Below are 17,607 nucleotides of genomic sequence, written 5' to 3' on the forward strand. Positions count from 1 at the left end.
GAAGTCACTCCTCGCTGACCCAGGAAGGGCAGACTCCAGGTGGACTGGCCCTCCCCGAGGCCCCTGCACCAGGGATGTATTTTAAGAACCTGCCTCGCTGTCGCGTTGGAATAAGAATCATCTCAGGGTGCCGTGTAGGGCACTGAGAGCAGGGATGGAATATGTCACACACGGGGAGATGGGGCAAAGGGAAGAATGATTCAGAGGCCCTGATGCTCTTGACATGTCTTCCCTAAATTCAGATTCCACCCCCTGCTCCATCATAAATCAGATCAGTATGCGGGAAGGCTGACTCGCCGAAGGGATAAAGGCAGGGGCTTAATTGGTTTTGCATAATCCGGCACCTCAGAGAGGCAGAATTTTTAGGCACCTGGTCATGAGGTGACAGTGCTGCTCAAATCGCAGTGAGCCGAAGCTCTGAGCATGCGGACAAGTGGGAAAGGGGAGGCCGGTGAGGTGGGGGCAGGCTAGAGGAGACAGAGGCAACATTTCTGGCGCTGCTGGAGAAATCTCGAAGTCTGGGCGCACCCGGGTTGTGGAGGGAGGCGGCAGGCGTCGTAGGGGAGGCGGGAGCTGGCCAGCACACCAGAAACAGCCCTGCAACCTGGGGATCCCCCCGCCCCTGAGCCCGGCTGCCCCTGTAATCTTTCCAGCACCCGGGAATTTGCAATTTAATCCAGGAGGCACTTCCGCCCTCCCCCACTGGGTGGCCAAAATATTGGGTTGGCCGAAAAGTTCATTCAGGTTTCTCCGTAAGATGGTTGCCATTTCGTGTTGAAAATCAGCTGGAAAATAGTCTAAGACCAGCCTGTTTTGACATCAGGTATATACGTCTAATCTCTGGAGATGGCTAGAATCTCATGTTGAGTTTTGGGAGTTGATAAGACTTTCCAGGTCCCCGGTTTCTTCTTCCAGCTCATCCGTAAGAGAATCCATCCTCCGCGATCTAAAGAGAATCTCCCTGGGTTTGAGAACACGTTCAGGTTAACATCTGCCCCCTCTGGAAGGACTCCTTCCCCGTCTCCCATGAATCCCTCAATTCTGCACATCCCCACTTGTCAGCTTCTGTCACTTGGCACCAAGGCTGCGGGCGTAACGGGGTCCTAAACGCCTGGCATATGGCCAGCAGGAGGGTCTCACAGATAAACAACATCAAATCACCTACTCAGATAATTCGGGGTTCATTCAAACTGAAGTTTGTCAACAGTGCAGGCAGGATGGATGCAGAGGCTGGCGTCCTCGTATCCACGAGCCGCAAGCAAAAAACACAGCCTCGCTGGTTACCCTGGGAGGTGCCAAGTTCCTGGACATCAGAGTACACAACGCGTCGGGGAGGAAGTGACACAACGGCGATGTTTTCCCTGCCCCTTCCCTTCCTCTGCTCAAAGGGATCCTGGGAGATGATGCCTCTGCGGTGCAGACAATGTGGGTAGTCTGACCAAAGTCCACTGGCTGGAGGCAGGTGGAAAGGACATCCAAGAAGATGGGGCTCCCAGAGGACAGCAGAAAGCCTTCAGCAACAGCTCGCACATTCCAAGAGCTGCCGAGGGGCTCCCCCGTGTGCTCTGAAGGACGGTCTTGTGTCGTGTCGATGCTCGCAGCAACCCTACGTGACAGGGATAAGTCATGCGTCTCAGAGATGAGGAAATCGAAGCTTGGAGGCTTCGGTGGCAGCTGTTAAAAGGTGGCGGGTGGTGGCTGAGCCCTCTGGCCTGCTACCTCCAGGCCTCAGGCCCTGGAAGGGCTGATAAATACTAAGGACCTGCAACTGAGGTCAGGGACCAGTGAGGGCCAAACGCAGGACCTGGGGACGAAAGTGAAGGGTAGTCAGGAACTCAGGTGTTTATAGGTGTCCAGAGGGTCATGGCTGGCCCTGCTCTGGCTGACTGAAGCCCTCACAATAAACAAAACTTCCCACTGCCCTGATTGCCTTTAGACCTTGACAACCCCCCTGAGCCCTTTTTAAATTCCAGCTTGGCCCCAGGGCTAAAGAGGAAAGAGCCCATTGATCGGGGGTTCAAGCTTGTTGTATCAAATGGTGCAAGGCAGAGACAGAGCCCAGTAACAGGGCTGAACCCATGGGGCTTGGAAACTACGCTGGTGCTCCAGAACCCAGCCTGCCTCTGCATCTGTAAAGCGGGGATCACAGCAGAATCAGATGCAACTGTGCATGTAAAGCACGTGGCAAGGGCCTGGCTGGGGCAAGGTCATGGAGCAGTAGCATCTCTGGGCCGGACAGGGTTCTGCCATCTGCTCTTCTAGAAGAACAGTTCTCAAACTTGGCTGTGCCTGGAGTCCTCTGAGAGGTTTAAAATGTAGATTCCAGGTCCACCCCCCGCCCCCCCGCAGGGCCCCCAATCCAGTGGGTCTGGGGTAGCTGCCCAGCCTGCATTTTCAGTAAGTAGCTCCCCAGCTCCCTGGATCAATGTCATCTCCTCCTACACAGATGTGTTCAAAGTGCATATTTACCAAGTCAGGCAGTGCCCTTTCATGTGTCTGACATAAAGCAGGCCAGGGGTTCAAAAGGAACGTCCCCTTGGAGGCAGGCTGTTGTTAGTTAACCAGCCGTAAGGTCTATGAATGTCTGTCTTCTATTTTTAATTTTTTGGGGATGTTGCACAGTATGCAGGATCTTAGTTCCCTGACCAGAGAGCAAACCTGTGCCCCCTGCAGTAGAAGCATGAATCCTAACCACTGGACCTCCAGGGCAGTCCCCAGAGGTCTGGCTTAATCTGCTCGGAACACTACTACAAAAATACCGTAGGCTGGGTGGCTTAAGCAACGGATATTTATTTCTGGAGGTTGGAAGTTGGAAATCAAGGTGCCAGCATGGACAGGATCTGGTGAACCTCTCTTCTTGGCTTATGGACAGCCACCTTCTCACTGTGACCTCACACAGCAAAGAGTGGGAAAGCAAGCCCTCCAGCATCTCTTCCTGAAAGGGCACTAATCTCATCATGGGGGTCCCATCCTCATGACCTCATCTAAACTTAACCACCTCCAAATACCATCACCCTGTGGGGCAGGGCTTCACACATGCATTTTAGAGGGAACCAGTTCATTCCACAGCAGCTTCTTTTTCAGGTTCACTTGAAGTTCTGCCCATTTCTACCTCCTTCCACCTCCAGGTCATGTCTCTCCTTTTGGGACCCTATGGAGCCACCTGCTTCCCCTTCTAAGTAACAGCCCTGCAAATACCTCGAGTAAGATACTGTTATGTCACTGATGTCCTGGTTCTGGCCTGCTCCTCCAGGCAGAGTTCTGAATGTTGGAAGGTGAGACCCTGTGTTGCAGGGACCATGGGTCACCTAAATGCCATGATGCCTGCCACTCAGCTTACATTCTCTACTTTTGTCCACAGTCACAGAGGATTTGTCAACTGGAACTGCCTTTCTACATATTTCTGAACAAAACTGTGGGTACAAATATTGAAGAAAATAAAAACCCCCTTCTCCTTAGAGGTTTAGCTGAAGGAGATGGAGAGGATCTTTAAGGATATTTGAATCTCAGAGGCATTTCTAAGGACTCAGTTGCCTTATCTCAGGCTCCTAACCCATCCATCCATCAGTCCAACAATCCATCCATCAGTCCAACCATCCATTCATCCATCCATCTGCCCATTCATCCATCCATCCATCCATCCAACCATCCATCCATCTATCCATCCATCCCTCTGTCCATCCAGTAATCCAGCCAGGATTTGTTGAATGTCCACAGGGCACCCCTAGCAGTCAAGTAAGGTCCCCTGCCCTTTGACATTTCCCAGGAACAGTGTCTGGAATATGGCATCAATGTCCTTGCTGTCCAGTTGACGACCCTTAACTCTAACATTCCTATTTGTGACTTGACAGGATCAGCCTTCTCAACCACAGAGTCTGTTGCTCCTTAAAAGATACTGGAAGACTCTTCCAGCTTATTATTCTAAAAAGAAAAAAGGGGGAAGACAACACCAAGCCTGTACCCCACCCCAATGAGCCACGGACACCACACATCTGAGTATGTTCCCAGCTTCCCTGGCAACAGGAGTTGTTCAACAACCAATATGAATAAGCGATAAAGTGCTGACGGGCACTGCATGGACAGCTCAGCAAAGGACTTAATTTGCAACCAAGCACAAAATCAAAGAATCTGTCAACTGAGGAACCATGCGCCTGGATAACCACCTTGCCGCTACCTGGGAAAGCACTGTCAGGTAAATTTCCAGAGAAAGTAATTAAGGAATCCCCATTGCCTAAACTCAGCAGCAAAATTGGAAGCTCTGGAATTCAGTGCTCGCCAGGGATCTGGTGTCTCCTCCCAGCTTGATCCTTCATCACGATGAACAGTAGAAGTTTATGAAGAGATGGGCTGGCGCGACCCCCCCCTCGCCCTCGGGAAGATGCTCTCCAGCACTGTGTGGTCTGCTCATGTTGTCTTGGCGGGGAAGCAGTAGGCAGCAAATGAGATCCCTGCTTGCAGGGCCGGGGTAGGGGGGGTGAGATTAATACACAAATATATAGCCCTCTCTGAGATCTGGCAGGCGCCAATTAATATTTATCAAGTACCCACAGTGCACACAATACCGAGTATCCACATGGAAAGCACAGTCCCGGGCATCGGGGAGTCTACCCTCTGACTCACAAAGCTACAAGCGGATAGATGCTCCGTGTGCTTGGAGGCCCCCGCGCTGATGAGCAGTTCTCAACCAGGCATCCTCACCGCCGCGGCCTCCATAGAGTGAGCACCCGCGTCTCTGGGGCCTGCCCTGTTCACAAAGGTTCTCCATCAGCACATCGCCTCCTCCCCTAACTCCCTCCTTCGCTTGAGTTTAAAACAAAAGTCACTTAAAGTAAAGGAAGTTCCGCTGTCCACTGTAGGTTAGAGCCCCGCCGTGACCATCCGCATCCTGACAGGTCTAAGTGGGGTGGGTGGGTGAACCTGTCCAGCTGGGATAGCCCTCCACCCCTGCAGGCTGACCCCACTCCAGCCAGACGCCTCTGGGCCACCTCCCAGAAGAAGAGCGCCAAGCAGACGCCCATCATCTGAGCTCTGAAAAGGCAAGGGGAGACCCCCCCCACTTCCTGGCAGCTCTGCTTGTCACGGTGCATGCTGACAACCCCATTGAAAACAGCCCTCGCCGCCACTGTGAAGCTCTTTCCGTCTCCCATTCAGTCCTTTCTCAGACAGTTTTTGAAAGGTGAAGAAAAGTCTGGAAAACACTCGCCTCCAGCCCCCACCTCCACCCCACCCCCACTCCCAGCCCCATCACCGAGAGAGAGGGGCGGCAGCTTGGGGGGAGCCGGGCTACCAAGCAGCCTCACCTGGCCCCACGGTGCACCGCCTCCAATTAAATCAAAATGGTTTGTTTTTAATGGTCTTTTACACTGACAAGTGGGCGATCATTTTGGGCCCATGAGCTGTCAGGGAACTGAGGCAAATCCTCCGTTGATAATGCCCAATGCTTCCAATTAGGAGCCGGGGCCGCTCCCGGCGTCCTAACGATTCCCCAGCCACCCCCCAGGCCCCTTTGGCGTGGGCTGTTTCTTCTTCCTCCTCCGCCGCAAATTACTGACACAAAACGGAAAGGCCCCGCGTCTCCTCCGCCACGCCAGGCCCAGGCCCTGTTGGGCTTAATGAGCCGATGGAAGTTTCGTGGCTCCGGCGCTAAATTCTTTTCTTGTTTGACAGCTGCTCGGCTAAGGCGAGTGTTGACCTTATAAAAGATTTAGTGTTTCTCATTATTTTCTGTCAAGCTTCACAAGTGATGGCTCTGCGGTTATCATTTGCATCCTGGGGTGTGCGTGCATGTGTGTGTGCGTGTGTGTGTGTGTGTGTGTGTGTGTGTGTGTGTGTGTGTGTAGGGGGCTCCGGTGGAGATGAGGAAAAGGGGCTTTCTCTGCCCGAGTTGCATTTGGCCCCCACACACCAGCTCCCGGCCTGACACCCTTCTCCTGGGGACTTTCAAAGAGAAGGCAGGAAGCAGAGGCAACGAGACCGGACGGTTCGGTGGCTTCCAGGCCTCCCGGACGGAACTTCTGCAGAGGCACCCCGAGGCAGGCAGACTCCCAGAGCCTGCGGGCGCTGGCTCAGCCCGTGAGTGCCGGACAAAAGGACAGGCTGGGGCAGATGTGGTGCCGAGCACAGTTCAGAGCCACACTCAAGGCTTTATCACCGGAAACTTACTCTACTTACAGGCCCCATTGGAAAGCCACGACCTGCACGATTCTGGCCTCTGCTCTGCATCCTGAATGAAGGTTTAATGGTTTTGAAAAGCAGAAGCAATGTCTCTAAGTGGCACATATCGCTGTCCCCTGTGGGATATCCCCTGTGGGATGACTGTGGAGCGCGTGTTAGTCCTTATTTGTCTCCTGCACCTACGCCCAAGGCGGGGCAGGGGGCCCACTCTGTAAATAACAAGACTCTGGGGAGTCCCTGCTGGCTCCTTCGCCAGCCTCCTGCTGGTCCCTCCGTCTCCTCTCTTCCATTCTCCGTGTTCTCCCCTCCTGCTGCCCTACCCACTGGCCATCCCGGGTGAGGGTGCCCCAAGGTCGCCCCGAGAGGGAGGGAGACAGTTCAGGGCCGGTGAACACAGGGCTGTCTTCTCCCGGGGCTCTGAGTCTTTGTGCTGCCTCCTTGTCACCATGGGAGACCCTGTTTTGATCTCTTAGAGCAAATCCATGGCGCACTCTCCCTCCCGTGCCCGTGGCAGACCTTGCTAATCAATCACAGCACGCTTTTTCAGGAGCCTCTATTTAGCCTGAGAATATGTTATGACGGAATGTGGCCACATCATGATGGGGAGCGCTGCCTACTTGCCATCACTGCCTTAGAGGGGCCATTTGAATAAACTGCCACGCTACTGCATAGGGGAAGCTTGAGGATGTTAGCTGAATGAGAGAAGCTGATCACCAAAGACCATGTACTGTATGACGTGGTCATCAGGGAATATCCAGAACGGGCAAATGCCTAGAGACAAAGAGGAGATTTGTTGCAGGGGCTGGAGGGAGGGGAAAGTGGTGCAGTTCCTAGGGGCCCAAGGTTTCTTTCCAGAATTATGAAAATATTCTAAACTTACACTGCGCTGGTGGTTGCATAGCCCTGTGAATATCCTAGAAATCATTGATGTATACACTTCTTTGGGAGAAAACATTATTTTTTTCTTTAAAAATGTTTAAATTAATTTTTACTTTATATTTGAGTTAGTTGATTTACAAGGTCATGTTAGTTTCAGGTGAACAGCAAAGATTTATTTACTTGGGGTGAATTTTACAGTGTATGCATTATATCTCAATTGTTATTGTTATTTAGTCACTAAGTTATGTCCAGCTTTTTGCCGCCCCATGGACTGTGGCCCATGGGGTCCTCTGTCCATGGGATTTCCCAGGCAAGAATGCTGGAGTGGGTTGCCATTCCTTCTCCAGGGGGATCTTGCCGATCCAGGGATCGAAGCTGTGTCCGCATCTGCTGTATTGCAGGCGGATTCTTTACTGCTGAGCCTCCAGGGAAGCCCTTATACCTCAATAAACCTATTTTAAAAATTGGGGGAAAGCAGCCCACTGGAGTCGGATGAGTGCTCATCGCCCAGATTCTGTCTTTGGAGCCCTGAACAGGGGGATAATGGGGCCCCAAGAAATGGCCTCAGATGAGGGGGTGCCCGGGGTGTCCTCAGCCTCCCCGGTGAGATACTGTGACTCCACTTTTGCTGTTGTCGTCGTTCAGTCATTCAGTCGTGTCTGACTCTTTGTGACCCTGGCCTGTAGCCCGCCAGGCTCCTCTGTCCATGGGATTCTCCAAGAAAGAATACTGGAGTGGGTTGCCATGCCCTCCTCCAGGGGATCTTCTGGAATTTGCTCAAATTCATGTCCAGTGAGTTGGTGACGCTATCTAACCATCTCTGCCGCCCCCTTCTCTTTTGGCCTTCAATCTTTCCCAGCATCAGGGTCTTTCCCAATGAGTCGACTCTTTGGATCAGGTGGCTATAAGTATTGGAGCTTCACTTACCTGGAGCCTATTAAACTTAGACATGGAAGGAGCAGAGATGGGCACCAACCCAGAGTTTTTCAGAAAATTCAAACATCCTGCCTTGGGGTTGCCCTATGATTTATCTACCAGCATCTGGCAAACAGATTCACTGTTCAATTTTGATCTCAACTGCTGCCAACTAGCCTTAGCTAATCCTTGGGAATGACCTAGATATTTTGTTTGGCTTCTGGAAATAGCAAATCGGTTCTCCTGCTCAAAGACAAGTGCGTGACTGTCTTTCCTTCTGCCCCAGTGAGTCTCAAGAACTTCACAGTCTGTGGAGCAGAAACCTGGTTCCCGGGTCCAGCTTTGCCACGTAGTAGCTGGGTCTCCTTGAGCCAGTGTCTTAACCATCCTGAGAATCAGTCTCCTCCATTGTCAGTGAAGATGCCCTGTCCCGACTCCTTGCCCCCTCCCCCTTCACCTGACACGGTTCCCCGCGGTCCCACGTTAGATCTTGCAGGCAGGCAGGAAGTTTGTTTTCTAAGCCCAGGTTTGGCTGTTCTCTGAAAACACAGCATGTGTCAGCAGAGCGGGTCAGGCCCTGTGTCCTTGCTTCATCTATTTTTGGACCACAGAGAAATTAGAGCTGTAGTAGAATAACAATTTAGGGGACCAGATGTCTCAGGAGAGACTTCCGCCTTTGTTAATTACTCACACTGCGGACCTGCTCCATCAGAGTCCAGGACCCACCGCTTTCACCAGCGACATCCTACATGGATTTGTGTTCTACGGGGCCTCTGACCTCCAGCTGCCCGAGCTTGACAGAAATTACTGACCTGGGACTGATCCATAATTTTCAAGTACCTCTCATTAGAGGAGACAGCCTCTCAATCTTTTAAAGCGAAATCTCTCTCCCAGTCACCTGAGCGGCTGTCACTTAAAAAAAAAAAAAACTAAACTAAAATCTCTATAGCTGTCATTTTTTTTTTTTTTTTTTTTTAGTTCTTGGGGAGATTTTTTTCTGTTGTTGTTAACTTGGCTATTTTTTCTCAGGTTCTACCCAGACTTCTTGGCCCCCAGACTGGGCACTGGAGATTTTAGTGTCCAGTTGGGGAATCATTGTGTGGCTCATGAGAGGGGTTTGGGAAAGCAGTCTGGGTCCCCCTGCCCCTTTTAGGAGGATGTGTCAGGGTGAGGGGGATTGTGGGAAAGCTGCTCAGTTTGTGAACTCGACAGTGGTGATCAAAATCTCTAGATCATTCCCAAGGATTAGCCCCCTCCCACTGGGAGCTCAAGCCAAAGTCATACACCACTGGTAATGACCCTGGAGACCAGACTCAGGATTCAAATGGAATCCAACACAAATCACCAACAAATAAGTCTCTAAACTGTGGGTGTGTGGAGGGAGAAACTTCTGGCCTTAGTTGCTTCTCCAAAATGCAGTTTGAAAATCATCCCTAGTGTTTTCATCTTAAAATGACAAAAAGGGAACAGATGAAACTGCAGCTCTCTCTGCTTCCCTGTCCTCCCGTCTCCCTCCCACAGGGGAGGCCAGGCAGGACTTCTGGGCATATTCTTTCCTCCAATTTCTTTCCATTTAACTAGATTCATGCACAGGCTTGAACAACACAGGGGATCATTTTGTAGGTTTAAAATTTTTCATGTAAATGGCATCATACTTATGTTCCTTTCTTTCTTAGTTGCATCTGAGTTGCAGCATGTGAGATCTAGTTCCCCGATCAGGGATAGAACCTGGGCCCCCTTCACCGGGAGCATGGAGTCTTAGCCACTGGACCACCAGGGAAGTCACTATACTTCTTTTAATAGCACGACTATAAGCAAATAAGCAGTTGGGTGACTGTATTTTTATTGCTAGTTTCCTGGCTCTGTGATAGCAGAGGCTATCTGAATTCTCCCTGACTCCTAGCACCTGGCACACAGTGGGTACTCAGTAACTATTCAATAAGAGAAATAATGAGTATGCAGATGAAGGGGCAATGGTCACACCTTATCCCCTAACCCAGGTCACGTGGGCATCTTCTCTATAATGGCACCAGTTTATTCCACACAGTGACTTTCCGTCCAAAGTGGATCCGACTTTTCACACAAGCATAAGAACTCAACAAACACCAAAGAATCTATCTGATTCACACAGATCACTTTGGCACCAAAGAAATTAAATTAGAAAATCAGTCACAGACGTAACTAACAAAATTGCCTGGAAATGTAAAACCCTATTTATAAATAACCTCAGGACGAAAGAAGAAATCCGAACGAAATTTGATGGAGATTAGATGAAAAGAGAATCAAACAAAAATAAATATTCTCAAAACTTGTGAGATGAGATAAAAGAAAATTTAGAGGGAAACATAGTTGCCAATGCTATGTTATATAAATGTTAATATTAGGGGAAAAAGAAAGATTAAAAGGCAATTACAGCTAAGCAGACAACTCTAGATGCTGGAAACAGAACAACAGAGAGACTTCAAAGAAGGAAACCACAAAGTCAAGAGCAAAATTAATGAACATCAAAGGCACAATTAAAGATATCAATCGGATGCAAAGCAGACGAGAAAAGCACAGAGGCTTTCACATGAATTGGGAAATGGGATCCAGGAATCCAGATCCCCTGGGGCAGAATGGGGACCACAGTGACAGGGGCGGGGACCTCAGGAAATGGTGATGGAGTGGCTCCTGGTGTCAGCTCTGCCCAGGACCACGGAGACCCTGAGAGAATCACTTCCCACCTCCGTGCCTTGGCTTTTCCATCTGTATAATGGGAGAGTTGGAGATACTGATTTCTGAGGTCTCTTCCAACCCTAGGTTTCTGGGAATCTTTTATTCCAATCTGGTTGCAGAGAGGCAAAGGGTATCATCCAGGCAGGGGATTGCGGTCCCTAACAAATCTCTTTTTAAGGATTGATAGTGACAATTGCTCACCTCCCCGGCCTTGTCTCTGTTCCCCCAGCCACACTCACTGGCTTTCATTCTCTCCCATTTGGCCACATTTGCTCAGGGTTTGTGCTGGTCCCTCTCGTCTAGAACATCTTTGCCTTCCTCTTCTCCTGGATAGTTCCCCCATCCTCTCTAGAAAGACCTTCCTGCCCCTAGATGGACTTAGAATTCCCAGTCCACAGTGCTACTAATTGCCTTTAAATGATGACATGTACAGTGCGTTTAGTAGCCACCTCTTGTGCCATCTCGCAGGGTCCGTGTGGGTTGGCCTTATTCACCAGCACGTCCCCAGGATGTCCTGTGTAGTGCAGGCACCTGGTCCTTATTTGAGCAATGTATTGAGATGCTCCCCATTCAAACAGGACCAGCGCCTTCGCCAACCTGCCCATCCTGCTCCCAGGGCTGCTGGCAGGCCAGTGGCGCTCGCCTCTTATTTACCTGCGTTGACCTGAGAGCGACTCAGCTCCATTCAGCAGAGCTGTCTCCTGCCAAAGCTGTTACAGTTTCTTAGCTCCAGGCGGAGACAGACTGCAGATGGCTTAATTTAGAAGCATCTCCGAAGGAATTCTTTGCTCTATGGCTCTTCATCCTTTGACTCCGGGGGTCTGCGGGGTCGTGACCACACATGCTTGAGGCCTGACTTGTGATTAGGACCCTCATCTCTGGCGGAGCTGCTATTTTCGGAGGAGAGAGCGTGCAGGTGGGTGGGAGACGCCTGGTTTCCAGCAGGGCCTTTCCCTTGACTCATTTCCTGGGCATTCGTTAAGAGAGTGGAGTTTCTCGGTGAGGATCTGGGGCCAGGATGACCCCACGGCTCTGGGGTTCTGTGAGACCTGGGGCGAGTGACCTAACCTTCTGGGGCCCCTGGCTCCCCATCTGTAAGATGGAGACAACAGTGGATGCTCTGAGGCTTGTGTTAAATAAGAGCACCATGCCTGGCAAACAGCAGGTCTGTTACCGAAACAGCCATGGGCCCAAGGTCCTAGTCGCTGGTCTCCAGGGCACATTCTGTGGAGGGGGACTTGCCTCTTGGTGTTCTGAAAGCCGAAACGCCCCTCTCCGTGGACTTTCGTATTCTGCTTCAGGAGCTGGGGACTTCATGGGTACAGAACAGGCCCCTTCTCTTCTCCTTCTCGTGGATTCCCCTGGTGGTTCAGACAGTAAAGAATCTGCCTGCAATGCAGGAGACCTGGGTTCAATCCCTGGGTCGGGGAGATTCCCTGAAAAGGGGAATGGCAACCCACTCCAGCATTCTTGCCTAGAGAAATCCATGGACAGAGAAGCCTGGTGGGTTACAGTCCATGGGGTCACAAAGTGTTGGGTACAACTGAGTGACTTTCACTTCTCTTCCATGAGGGCCGGGGAGTAAGCTTCTGCTCGAGTGAGCTCTCTGGAGAGTCCCCAGCCCCAGCCACTAAGCATCTGCTTTGATTGTCACTTTCCCCCTCTGCTGACACCATTTCCCCTGCTGTGTTCCCCGGCCCACCCTCTCATCCCAATCCTCCAAGGCCATAATCAAGTCCCACCTGGCCTGAGAAACCCTCCCTGACCATCTGAAGCCCAGTGAATTTCGCCCACTTCCTTCCTTCACTCATCCACTCATTTGTTCGGTCTTTTCAACTTTGTTTCAACACGTCCTGAATGCCAGGTCCCATGCCAGGCACTGGGGGTCACTGGGGAACAAGGCAGGTGCAAACCCCACCTTACAGGGTTCTGGGGCTGGACACTCACCTGTGCTCCCCTTGGTCCCTCCCATGGAAGACTGAAGTCATCCCTCCCACGAGTGACTTAACTCCGAGAAAGTCCAGCAGGTATGGGCCCCTTCAACAGCAGGGACCACATACTAAATGCCTGCCTCCCACATGTCAGCCCAGTGCTGCTGAGAACACAGTAGGTGTCAGAGTGTGTTGTCGGTCACTGGGGCGAACCTCTTGTGCCCCAGACGCCCCTGTAGAAAACCAGGGGCACGTGGCAGCAGGAACACCAAAGCACGTCCTTGGCACATAGGTGCATAATAAATACTTTTTAGATGGATGGATGAGTGAATATTTCTTCCTTGATAAAGTTTCCAAGGAAGGAAAAAGAGAGCTTCCCCTGGGCTTCTCTTTTGTTTGTGTGCTGATGTTAACCTGGTTACCTCTAAGCTGAGCAGCACCTAGGACCTGGGTCCCCCTGACATCTACTCAGGAGACCAGCGTTCCAAGCCTCCTGCCACTAGCACGGCACACAACCACATCACCCGCTGTCAGTACCACCCAGCATCAACACCACTCACCATCAGCACCACTCAGCACCCACCATCAGCACCATCCACCATCAGCACCACCCACCATCAATACGACTTACCACCCACCATCAGAACCACTCACCATCAGTACCACTCACCGCCCACCATCAGCACCACCCACCATCAGCACCACCTACCATCAGCACCACCCACCATCAGCACCACCCACCATCAGTACCCCTCACCATCAGCACCACCCACCATCAGTACCCCTCACCATCAGCACCACCCACCATTAATACCACTCACCACCCACCGTCAACACCACCCACCATCAATACCACTCACCACCCACCACCAGCACCACACACCATCAATACCACTCACCATCAATACCACTCACCACCCACCATCAGTACCCCTCACCATCAACACCACCCACCATCAGTACCACTCACCACCCACCACCAGCACCACCCACCATCAATACTACTCACCATCAATACCACTCACCACCCACCATCAGCACCACCCACCATCAGCACCACCCACCATCAGCACCACCCACCATCAGCACCACCCACCATCAGCACCACCCACCATCAGCATCACGCCCCAGCAGTCACTGGCAGCTCTTGGCGTTCCCGAGTTCTGGCCGCATCACTCCAGCCTACGGCTCTGTCTTCACATGGCCTTCCCCTCTCCCTGTGACTTCTGTCTCTTACAAGGATGCCTGTCATTGGATTCAGAGCCCACCTGAATACTCGGGATAATTCTCATCTCGAGATCTGTAATCCTATCTACAAAGCCCCCTTTCACAAATAGTGATCACAGTCACAGGTCCCCGGGTTAGAACGTGGATGTGCCTTTGGCCGGGAGGTCACCATTCAGTCCCTTACGAGAGCCAGAGGGGTGCATGGGCCTTTAGAGCTGTGCTTCCCAGTGAGGAACGGCTGGCGCCTGGCCCCCGGCTCAGGACTATTGCCGCTCTGGACGCCACAGATGACCGTGGAAGCCAGCTCGGCCTCTCCATCGGCTGGGCTGCCCAGGAGGTCTAACTGAGCGTCTCTAGCTGCCTTCTGGGAAGCACGGGTGTCAGGAGACACATGTCACTGTTTACAAGCCCCTGTCCCGTGCCAGAGGGGATGCAGGATGGACCCTGGAAAAGGCCTTTTGTTTACGGCTACTTCTGTCCTGCGTGAAGTATTGGAACTTCTCTCTTCTCAATACCTTCCGTGAGGCCATTTGATAAGTGTTCTGAAACTGGAGACCGAGCTGAGAACAGCACTGTGGAGTGTCATGTAGACACTGCTCTATTTAAGATGGATAACCAACAAAGGCCTATTGTATAGCCATAAGTATGAAAGACTGTGGCTGATGGAAATCAGTTGACCCCCAGGCCTTGAGCCTGGGCCTGAGTGGCCTTCGGTGATGGTGGGAAGGGCCCGCCCACGGGGACTCGGAGCTTTGGGCCTGGGCTTGGGCCCTGCCCGGGGAACAACCCTGATGCACGGCCCAGAAACGGGAGGCCTGAGGCTGGAGCTGGGACGGCTCCCGGAAATGCCGCCACGAGTGTCCACAGAGGGACGGGGGAAGCGTGCCCATGACTCTCCTGCACTATTTGTTCCTTAGGACTCGTGGGCACATATTTTCCCAGAGGAGCGGGTCATGGCTTTCTGCAGAGACTCCAGAGGGCCCACATCCCCCAGAGAACGAGGGATGCAGATTTACGTCCTGGAGTAGCTAACTCAATCTACTCATCACCATTTGATTTTTTTTTTTTAGCAGTTTCTAATAAGTTTTTGCAGTACCGTTTGGACGCAGCCAGAGTGGCAGCCATGGCAGAATATTCTAGAAGGAATCCAGAAGCTAGGACCCAGGGGTTCATGGGTTGGGGGGAGGTGCGAAGGCAGAGCTTCTCTGTCCCTGATTCCCTTTGGGGCCGGCCCTGGACCAACTTTGCTCTGGGCCTCACTTTCCTCACCTGTAAAATGAACACAGTGGAGTCAGATGCCATTGGGCCCTGCATGCACCCTGACTCACTGTCTCCCTGGACCTGAAGTGTCCCACCCTAGCCTGTGACCGAGACCTTGGACTGGGGGGCTGACAGGGTCTGCAAGGAGGTCGAGCTCTGGTGAGCCATGACATCCCCCCGGGGCTGTGGGTCCCCAGGCCATGGTGAGTCCTGCCAGGGACCAGGGTGTGGGACACGGAGCACAGAGACGTTCCCTGCAAGTCCCTGCCCGCCTCCCCTCTGTGTCTGTGCGTGCTAAGTTGCTCCAGTTGTGTCCAGCATTTTGCAACCCCACCAGACTCCTCTGTCCATGGGATTCTCCGGCAAGAATACTGGCGTGGGTTGCCCTGCCCTCCTCCAGGGGATCTTCCCGACCCAGGGATAAAACGGGTGTCTCTTACGTCTCCTGCATAGGTGGGTGGGTTCTTTACCACTGGAGCCACCTGGGAAGGCCCGCCTTCCCTCTATTTCCTTTTAATTCTTCATCCTCTCTCCGTTTCTCTTTTCGCTCACCTTTTATCACTGGAAGGCTGCCTGCAGCTCTGTGGTCTTAGCTAACCCCTGCAGAGAGGGGTCCCTTGGCCTGGCTCTTGACGAGAGCCTGTGGCCGTGCTGGCCATGTCGATCCCACCTTATCCTGAAGTCACGGCAGAGCCTTCAGCAGCCCCAGCGGACCCTTCGTCTGGACCACCATGTCCCCTCATGACCCTGAGCTGTAGGGGGCCCCAAGGCCAGCACACAGGCAGCCCCCTTAGCATGGAACCCCCAGTTCCTCCTATAAGCCCCCTTTGTTCCCCAGAGAGGCCCTGACTCTGGGGAGGGTCAAGTCCATCTCTCTGTGCTCTTCGCAGCCCCCAAGCACTCCACGGACTCTCGTGAAACAGCTGTGTGGCATCACCCACACCGTTTCCCCGCCCAGGAAGAGTGAGTCCCCCTTGTTCACTGTGGGACCCAGTGCCTGGCACAGAGCTGTGCTCAGTGGTTAACACGTGTGGCCTGAATGAATGAATGAACCATGCGCGCCTTGAAACAACCAAGCCTGAACGAACCCTTTCCACCCCGTGCCTCCGTTAGAAGAGAAGTGCCATTTGAGGGGGATTCCCATATATTTGGAGGTGCTGCAGCAGACGTAGGGGACAGAAGGGGTCTCCACTCATCACCACTTCTCGAGAGGGGAAGACTGGCCCAAAGACTGACTGCACAACAATTTAACGGCAGAGGCCCCCACACCTCGGGTCTGGCCCTGGTTCTGGCCCAACTGTCAGCCGCGGGGATGCGGGTGGAGGTCAGATGGTCTTACAGTGACGGACAGGGCCCCAACTGTGCCTGGCGGCCCCCCTTGGAGACAGCGGTTCGTTTGGGGTTTTAATGGTGGAGAATCAGCTTTGAAGGATGATGCTGGCTGAGAGGTCCCACTGCCTGGTGACCGCCATCATCGGCAGGTGATATTTATCAAGTGCACGTCGTCCTGGCAACAAGCGAGACAAAGGGAGAAATGCGGGCACTGGGCAGCTCTGCTCTGACACCCCTCCCTGTCCCACGGTGGGTCCTCCCCACTTCTCCCTGGAACACCAGGACAGCACTTCCCCTCCACTTGGTTCCCTCTGACAGTGACTTTCATTATCAGAGACAGAAGGATGGGGCGTCCCCGGGGGAGCCCCGGAGCACTCATGCCCGCTGACCGGCTCTCCCTCTGTCCACAGGTGGGCCCCCATCTCGCGACCTTCCCCACTGAGGCCGATCGCCAGAGAGCCTTCAAAGCCCACCGGGAAGAGTGTGCTGTGCGCCAGGGGACCCTGAGGATGGGCAACTACACCCACCCTTAAAGCCTGTCTGATGCAGTAGAAAATTCTCTGAAGGACTCGCCTGCCTTGCCCCAACTCACACAAGACACTCCCCTATCGTTCTGTGGGTTCTGCCTCAGCCAGGACCTTGGATTCGGGTCTTAGATGACTTATTTTTACCAAGAGCCCCCCTTTAGAGTTAGCCACACTCGCTCCCCTTATCCCCAGCAACCCCTCACTTAGGGACTCCCCTCTTCCAGCAGGACTCTACCTCGCTTCTCAAGCCCCAGCCTGATAAGAGAAACTCAAGTTTCAAGGCAGATTTTATAGGCTCCAGACTAAGGCTCTGTCCTCAAGTATTAAAAACAACCCATGTATTTGCTGTACAAAGTGTGACAGTATCATGCTTTGAAAGCCCTCATTTCATGTTCCAAACATGAGATTTAAGTTTTCTTTTGGGGGATGCCTGATGTCTCCGTGGCAGTACTGTCTCTCTGGGACCCCTGAGGGCAGGAAGAGCCCAAGCTCCTTACTTGGAGCGGGCCCTCACCTCTTAAGATGCCTCCACCAACACTGACCTGGGAAGGTCACCCCTCCCACCTCCTGAAAGACAATGCCCTCCAGGGCTGAAAGCACCCAGACTGGGGCCCTTCGTACCTCCATCTTTCTGCAGGTCCTCTGGT

At 52.7% G+C, this 17,607-nt stretch overlaps 1 protein-coding gene across 1 annotated transcript in view; it reads left to right on the top strand.

Annotated features, from left to right (window-relative positions):
• The window catches only part of CFAP77 (cilia and flagella associated protein 77), a 150,745-nt gene extending 133,779 nt beyond the window's left edge, over positions 1-16,966 (top strand). Inside the window, exon 6 of the mRNA XM_052649685.1 lies at positions 16,844-16,966. Within this exon, the coding sequence (XP_052505645.1) occupies positions 16,844-16,966 (123 nt within the window). The remainder of the gene's footprint in view (positions 1-16,843) is intronic.
• The last annotated feature ends 641 nt before the right edge of the window (positions 16,967-17,607 follow it).

This window comes from Budorcas taxicolor, chromosome 11, assembly GCF_023091745.1.
Source record: "Budorcas taxicolor isolate Tak-1 chromosome 11, Takin1.1, whole genome shotgun sequence".
Taxonomy (NCBI): Eukaryota; Metazoa; Chordata; class Mammalia; order Artiodactyla; family Bovidae; genus Budorcas; species Budorcas taxicolor.